This window comes from Martes martes (genome assembly GCF_963455335.1).
Source record: "Martes martes genome assembly, chromosome: 8".
NCBI lineage: Eukaryota > Metazoa > Chordata > Mammalia > Carnivora > Mustelidae > Martes > Martes martes.
In genome coordinates this window covers 125,588,933-125,597,717 of record NC_137895.1, presented here as the reverse complement: position 1 = coordinate 125,597,717, position 8,785 = coordinate 125,588,933, and the positions used below count along the sequence as shown (strand labels likewise).

General features: G+C 38.8%; 1 protein-coding gene across 1 annotated transcript in view; it reads right to left on the bottom strand.

The window, feature by feature from the left end:
- ARMC3 (armadillo repeat containing 3) overlaps positions 1-7,485 on the bottom strand; it is a gene marked incomplete at both ends in the record, with an annotated part of 41,102 nt that extends 33,617 nt beyond the window's left edge. The window contains 2 exons of the mRNA XM_080810296.1: positions 5,597-5,792; positions 7,479-7,485. Coding sequence (XP_080666422.1) covers positions 5,597-5,792; positions 7,479-7,485 — 203 coding nt within the window. The remainder of the gene's footprint in view (positions 1-5,596; positions 5,793-7,478) is intronic.
- Positions 7,486-8,785: the final 1,300 nt, after the last annotated feature.

Below are 8,785 nucleotides of genomic sequence, written 5' to 3'. Positions count from 1 at the left end.
CAGAACATAAACCCATGCTTAATGGCCAATTAATCTTCATCATAGGAGGCAAGAATATACAATGGGGAAAAGGCAGTCTCTTCAACAAGTGGTGTAGGGAAAAGAATGAAACTGGACGACTGTCTTATACCACACACAAAATAAACTCAAGTGGATTAAAGACTTAAATATGAGACCTGAAACCATAAAACTCCCAAAGAAAACACAGGCAGTAATTTCTTTGACATTGGCCATTGCACATGCTTTGGCTGTCCCTAAGGCTGTTATGAACCTCGTGAGGAAATAAGAGCTAGATTTCTGGTAACGCTAGGATTAAAACTATTTCTCAAGCCATTAATTGTGCCCTGTAAGGACTGGAATACAGAGGAAAGACACTGAAAAATTATAGAAAGTGTATTAGACAAATATATCTATTGTTTCATAGTCTCTTAATTCCAATTTAATCAAGCAGTGTTCATCAGCAAATACTGTGTTCATTAGACCACTTTCCGGTAACAAGATGTCAATAGACGCTATTTTGTAGGCACCTGAACTGTCTCACTCAGTGGAGCACACAACTCTTGATCTTGGGATTGTGAGCTGGAGCCCCACATTGAGTGTAGAATCACTTAAAAATAAAATCTTGGGGCACTTGGGTGGCTCAGTCAGTTAAGCATCTGACTGTTGACTTAGGCTCAGGTCATGATCTCAGGTCCTGGGTGGAGACCAACACTAGCAGGGAGTCTGCGTGAGCCTCTTTCCCTCCCTCATCTGCCCCTCCCCCTGAGTGTTCTCTCTGTCTCTCCCCCCTCAGTTAGATAGACAGATAAATAAAGTCTTTAAAAAAATAAAATAAAATCTTTTAAAAAATGCTATTTTGCAATAAAAAGCGGTAACGCAAACTTAGGATGCGATGAAAAAAACAAGAGAGTTTGGAATGTTTTAGGAGTATGTCCAAAGGGAGAACATCTAGAATGATGAAAATGTATCATGAACCACAATGACCGTCTATCTCTGCAAAGCTTTCCTAGACCTGGGCAGACAGATGCTTCTGCTTTTGTTCCTAACTGTACTGAAGGATCATCCATAAGAAGTTACATAGGGTGTGTGTGTGTGTGTGTGTGCCCGTGTCAGAGTCTAAAGTAGTCCCATAATAATAGGTCTTATATACTAGTGTTAACTATGTGCCAGGTACTGAAAATTTGATGTGCTTTATTTCATTTTAATTCCTACAACAACCAAAATGAATTGGACATTATAATTAGCACTGAAGAAATTTTTTTTTGAAAAGCTGAAATAACTCAGCCGCATTTGGCAACTGTGCCAAATAACACAGCTCATGAGAGGCAGAGCTGGGATGTAGCTCACGTTTGTAACCACAAAACTCTAGTGTTGTTGGGAAGATCTTGCGCTAAGCTCAGCTTCCCTCAAACTATAAAATACTGTGAGTCTACTGACTAACTATAAGCACTTTTTTATTTGCATTTTACTTGAAGAAAATTATACCAAATGTCTGTTTCAAAAGAAGTTTCCACACTGAAAACTGTCCAAGTTCATTTTCTATTTTTAACACAATCTCTCAGTAATTGATAAACCTTAAAGAAATAAAATAAAACCATGCTTTTAAAAGAGAGACAGGGTTTCATGTTGTAGGAAATGCATTACTCAAATATCGGGAATAGAAAAAGAGGATGAACCCACAGTTTTCTCACCATAGAACTGGAAAATACAAGACTTCTGGTGTCCAAATGGTGGTCTTCGGACAACCTTTTATCCCCATCTAGTAGCTATAGCATGAACTGTAGTTATCTTTGAAAATGTACTTGGATGATTAACATTAATGAGAGACAGGCAAATATAAATTCAAAATATTTAAAAGAACAAACCAAAACTATTTGCTCATTAACTAGGCTTATAAACATGCCATCCACATACTGAAAAAGCTAATAATTACTCTCTAATTGTGCTAATTATGTAATGACAACATTGTAAATGTTTGTTTATATAATGTTAGATTTCTCTAACTAATCTTATCATTAGTCAGACTTTGGACTTCTGCCACTGTGTACTCATGTATATACTGGTATGTGCCAAACTGTTTGAACAATTTATTTTTAAAACTGGTTGTTAATGTGCTACTATAATATTCAAATCAGAAACTTACCACATCCTTAGGAGGTGGTTCTGCTTCCTTCTTTATCTTTTTACCCATTCTGGAAAAAGATGCAATAAATAGTTAAATAGGAGCGCCTGGGTGGGTCAGTTGATTAAGCATCTGACTCTTGATCTCAGCTCAGGTCTTGATCTCAGGGTTGTGAGTTCAGGCCCCATGTTGGGCTCTAGGCTGGGAGTGGCGTCTGCTTAAAAAAAATTGTCATTTGTACATCGTTTACACAATGTACAAATCTATGTTACCTATGCCCTTAGAAAGAGATTTATTTCCTCATTTTAATTGTACCTGAAAAGAGACTAGGCTATTAGTATTTCTACTAATATTAGTATTAGTATTTCTACTAATATATGTAGAAATTATTGTGCATGTACAAATATGTTACCTACATTCTTATTTCAAATTCTCAGTGTTTTTGGAATTTGTCGAGCATTAGTCCTGGCTTCCAGGTCATAAGGAAGACAATACATTAGAGACATAACTTTTACTTACATAACCGGGAATAGTTTACCATGCTTACAGCTCACTTAGAGGGGTTGGTAGACTAAATCCAAGTTACCTTTGAGATCTGCAAGAATGTTTCGCCACAAAAGGATGGATTTTGGTCTGCTTTCTCACACTGATCTATCCCGAGTATCTGGTGCACACTAGGCATTCGATATTTATAAAAATCATTAACTGTTTTTCCTGGGAGTATGATTTTACGTATGATACTCAAGACATACCAATACTAAACTAAAATTGGTATCATTTTCCCAGATAGCCAGAAGTTTTCTCTAATATAAGCCATAGCTCAATAAAAAAAGTAACTGAGAATGTGAAGAGTTGTATACTGGGGAAATTGGGGCTACAGCTTGCAAGACCCTTTTCCACCTCGCATGTCCGTGACTGTGCAGGAAAAAACGTTAAGAACATTGCTATTCACAGTTGATACACCACAGAGGAGTAACTCCACTTGGGTAGAGAGGACTTTCCCGATGTTGATGACCGCTAGAATAACCCCAGAAATCTTTTGAATTTTCTCCAATGAGAGTTTGTGGGGTTATGCTTGGCATTTGTGTAATCTCAGATGGTATAAACTAGTCTTGAGGAAATTACTATAGTTTCCAGAGAAATTCTGGGAAGTGAAAAATCCTTGGAGAGAATCTACAATGTCAGAGTTAGTTCAGATAGTCTGTCAAGATACAACTGCAACTCCTAGCATTAGGAACACTGACCCGAATTTATCACATATTTTAAAAAGCCACATGTTCCTAGAAAAACTCTTAGGGACTTCTGAAAGACATCCCTAAGCTCGGGTCACATAAATTTCAAGATCTTTGAGGGTCTGGGCAAGTTTATGCTGTGATGCACTACCTCACATTACATCCAATATATTGAACATTAAAATGCACCCACATTCTCCATTAAATACAGTTTTTGTCTTAAAAAGTTTTGAAATTAAGCATTTGAAATTATTCAGCAGTTTGTGCACCTGGAAATTCTTACAAAATGAGAAAACTCTTTTCAAATGTAACTTAATATTAATTTAAAAAATTTAACATTAATTTTTCAATTTTCTTTTCAGATTTTAGAGGCAATATTTTTTTCAAAATTCAAACATCTTTCATAGATGCTTAACAAGCACAAAGACCCTAGGCTTTGTGTCTATAATATTCCAAGCAGATGCACGGAAACTATTCTGGACAAATGAAAATCTATCCTACGACTAAACTCTAGGAAAAAGAGACTTCACAGCTCTTTGCAACGAATTCCAAGATACAGCAGCCTTTGATTTACATAAGAACTGTTTCTGAATAATGTTTGAGAACTGAATTACACCTGTGCAAAATTACTGTATGTCATCTGATTTTCACTCAGGAACTTCTTTTTCCCATTTTAAGGTAGTGCCTTTGAATAATTGCATATTGAAGAGTACAGAGGTTGGAATAGCCTTAACACAGGATTATAGCAGTGGAGCTGTTCCTACGCAATACCATGAAGTAGGAAGCATTTAGTTTGTGTTTTTATTGCCATCTTGAGCATAACAGTTAAGGCAGGAGGAAGTATACAACCGACATAGAGCCAGAGGCAATAAGCCTCAAAAATAATCCTAAGGTGTTTTTTTTTTAACTTTGTAAATTCAACATTTCACTTAAAATCAACATGCTACAACCAAGTTACCTTATATGATTTTATTCTTTAAAAATCTGTTTTCCTTTAAAGCTTCAGAGATGTCAAATTAAGAAAATAAATCCTTTTGACTGAAGCAAACCTGCTTTCCTTGACTATTTTACCACCTGCCCATTGATGACTTTTATTGTGCTAAAATAAACATACTATAAAATTTATCATTTTAATCATATTTAAGTAATCATATTTAGTAATATTAAGTAATCATATTTAAGTATAGCTCTCTGTCTACCGTCTACTTTAAAAGGTAATACATTTCATTACAGAAAATTTGGAAAACAAGGGCGGGCACTGGGAATTAGAAAAAAAAAATCACTCAGGAAAAAACGCAGGGAGATCAGCACTATTTCAATATAGTTCCTTTTTTTGTGTGTTTTCTACAGTGATTTTACCAGCCTACCTGGATTTCTAGCCCCTATTCTCAACTTCCTTTCCTGGAACCATTTTCCTACTATGTTAAACTGATGGAGAAGTTCAAAAGAGTTCATTCTCCATTTATTGCTCCAATCATCCCCAATGAATCAACATATCATGTCATTTAAAATAATACTGTAAAGTCTACTATTTATCTGGACAGTCCCCTATTGCTGAGCATTTGTTTCCAATTTCCTAAAATTATGGGTAAGTCTGCAATGAACATCCTCAAACCTAAAATGTTCATCCATATTCTGCAACTGCTTCTCTAAGATAAAGGAAAATAACGGGATGAAAAGGCATGAACTTCACGGCATTGGGTACGAAAACAAATCTGCTTTAAATGTGCATCTTCTCGTTTATTAGAGAGGCGCCACGTCCCCCCCCCCCCCCGCAAATGTACCAATCATTTGTACTTCTTGGTGAACTTTCAGACTACACGACCTTAAATTTTAGCCTATGGGGAGATCTTTTTTGAGAAAACTTACGGGGAGGAGGAAGGCTAGAACAAGTGGGGACTCGCTTCTTGAGTTGCTAAGAGTCAAGTAGTGGAATCTTAGACCCTCAGATGCCCTCTCCCGGCCTCAGTTTTGTCACCTGTTAAATGGCAGGCAGCGGGATGCTTAGGAAGCCCACCCCGACCCCCGTCTAATACAGCGGGCATAGAGCAGGGACCGACACCCCTCCAAGGTGTTCGTTCCCTCTGGTGGCCCAGATGTCCCCACCCGCGGGGCACCTTCTCCTTGCCCAAGTTCTGCTGGGACCTTGGCCCTGGGCCTCTCCAAACCGCGGGAGTAGCTGCTCAGCCGCACGCCTGCTTTTACCTGCCAGGAGATCCCTCAGAGCCGCGGCTCCTCGGACCTGGAGAACTGCACCCGCCGCGGCTGGCGCGCGCCTCCTAGGCCACTGTTGTTCTTGGTTGCTAGGCGACAACGGGCCGCGGCTGCGCGCGCAGCCGAGCGCGCGCCTCCGCCCAGGAAGCTCGCGCTCGGCAGCCAGAGGAACTCATTGTCCCGCCTTAAGAAAGCGGTCCGTAAGGAAGGAGCTCGGGCGTCCTCTGCTCCCAGAGTCCACTGCTTTCAGGCAGGATAGACGCGAGAATCTTCCACTTCCTAGCAGTTGCAGGCGAGCGCAGGTGCAAACTGTAAATCAGCAAGCTTGAGGCCTCAGCTTCTCGCCGGCGGACTGGTTCTGGATTCACATACTTGGAGATGCTACTGCTTTCTCCCCAGGACAGGGCTGGCCAGAATCCTGGGATGACTTACAAATCTCCACTTTCTGTCCGGACTCCACGAAGCCGCAGACCTGCAGGGCCCACACCCTGCGTGCACTGGGGTGTCTAGTCTGCCCTCCCAGAATTTATCTTGGCCCTTCAAAATCTCCCCTTCCGCCTTTCTTTCCTCTTTATGCCATTCTTCCCAATGGCCTAGATCTCCGTTTCCCTTCTTCGTCTTCCACCCTCCCGTCCAATCAGCAGTTAAGGCAATTGGCCCTCTTCGTTTTGTCTTGTATTCATTCAAAAATATTTATTAAACATCTACTATTTGCCAGGTCATGTGCAATTTGTGTAACTCTTGGAACATTCTTTAATTGCTACTTAATTAAGCCCAGCTCAAATGCCGTCTTCATAAAATACTCTTTGATTGGACCTTAGCAAAAAAACAAACAAACAAACAAAAATATCTCCCTCTCCTGAATTCCTATCACACTTTTAAAACTCCATCCTTTGCCTGCCTCTGCTGGTCCCCCAGCCCTAGGAGTGTTAGATGTTTCTTATAGTTACTTCTTTCATATCCCTTTATGTCCTTAGATCACCTTTTAAATTACCTGATAAACAGCTTTATACATATTTAAGAATTTTTATATTAAATTTTCTATCAAATAACTTGTGATTTCTGTCTCCTGGTTGGGATTGGGCATTAAATAATACACTCCTGGATCTCCAGCCTTTTCCCCTTCAATATAGAAATACTGTGAAGTCTCTCCTTTGCCTCATACAAAAAACAGAAACAAACAAAAAACCTCCTTTCAACCTGTATTTCCTTCTAGCTATCATTCTGTTTTTCTCTTTCTCTTCTTGACCATGAGTTTCCAAAACAGTAGCCTATATTTGATATTTCCACATGTATTAACCTCCATTCACTCTTCAAATCACAGTGATCTAGTTTGGTCCCACTGCTAAAACTACTCCTATCCATTGGCTGTTTCTTAGTTTTCATCCTCCTTGACATCACTGCTGCGTATAACTCTCTTGATGATACCTCATTCTTGAAACACCTTCCTTGGTTTCCTTGATACTACTTGTTCTTGATTCTCCTACTTTTATGACCACCATTTAAGGTCTTTTCTATATAGAGTTAAGTGTTGATATTTCCCAGGGTTCTGTCCCTGGTTCCCTTCTCATACTATATGCTTTTCGAGGGTGATCTTTATTTTTGTGACTTCAATTGCCATATATGTAGCTCCCCAGCAGACTTCAATACCGAGCTCTAGGTTCACATATCCTTCCTCTTACTGGAAAGCTCTAACTGGATGTCCACAGGCATCTCAAATATCAACACTACCCACCTAAACTCATCATTTCCCTTTAGGAATATTTATCATGATAAATAGAATTTATCCACTGCCCACTACCCACCTAGATACCCAAGCATGAATTGTGAATGTCATTTCGGAACCATTTTCCTTCATATTCAGTTAATTCATGTGAATTCCCCTAAAACTGTATTGAATTTATTCTTACCTTTCATTCCCGTAGCTCAAGTACTGAATGTCACCATCCTTTACCTGATTTCATCTAACAAGACTTCTGACAGGTCTATCTCCCTCTAGCTTCATCCTAGTTTCAATCCACCTTCTCCAAGATGACCAAAGTAATCTTTGTAATTTGTTTCCCTCCTTGCTGGTTCCCAACCACTCCACCACATGCAGGATGAGATACAACAAGATTCTTAAATTAGCATTCCAGAGCTTATTCTGGCTGACTCCTTCATACTGCAACAGCTTCTCTAATCACTCAAGAAAGAAAGAAAAAAGGAAAGAAATGGCAAACTGATCACATAATTCTCCAAGTACACTATGACATTTTATGCCCTTCACTCTCCTAATCAGGATGAAAACCATTTATTTGTCTTTCAAATTTTTATCTTAGTCATGATTTCCTCCACAAAGTCTTCATTGGCTTCTCTAAACATGGCGAGACATTTCTCATTTTTTGCCATCACTGTGCCTTACACTTGCTTTATTTCTGCTCTTTTCACAAGATACTGTAATGTATTTGTTTATGTGTGTCTCTCCCCACCTTAGGCTCTTTCTAAATGTTCATAAATAACTAACATTTGTTGAATGCCCATATGATCCAAGCAGTGATGAAGCAGTTAATTGCATCATTAAATCCCCTCCATAAGCCTTTCAGGTGGAAATGAAATAATTACTATAAGGTCACTCTACTCATAAATGGCAGAGCCAGAACTTGAACTGAAGTCAACTTAAATTTTATAGCCTTGTTCAGAACCAATGCATCATACTAGCCCATCCTGAAAATACACTTAACAGTGTTAAGTTGTAGAGACAAATTGTAGAGTTTTCATAAAGCAATTTAAGCTACTCTCTTAATTATTTTCCCCACGTTCTTAGTCTTTACTGTGCATGTCTATATTTTGGGGTCCTTTTTATTTTAACATATATAACTGGATGATTTTTGACAAATGTTTACAGTTGTGTAACCATTACTATGATGAAGATATAGAGCATTTCCATCATCCCAAATTTCCTTCATGCCCCTTTGAAGTCAGACCTTTCCCTCCAGCCTTCTTCTCTAGGAAAAACTGATCTGTTTTCTCTCCCTATAATTTTGGATTTTTAGAATATCTTATAAATTGCACCATGCAATATACTGCCTCTTGTGTCTGACTTCTTAATTTAGCTTAATGCTTTTGAGATTTGTTCATAGTTTGCATGTATCAGTAGCTTGTCTCTTTCTGTTGCTGAGTAGTATTGCACTACATGGATATACAACATCCGATCACTGGTTGATGGACATTTGGGTTC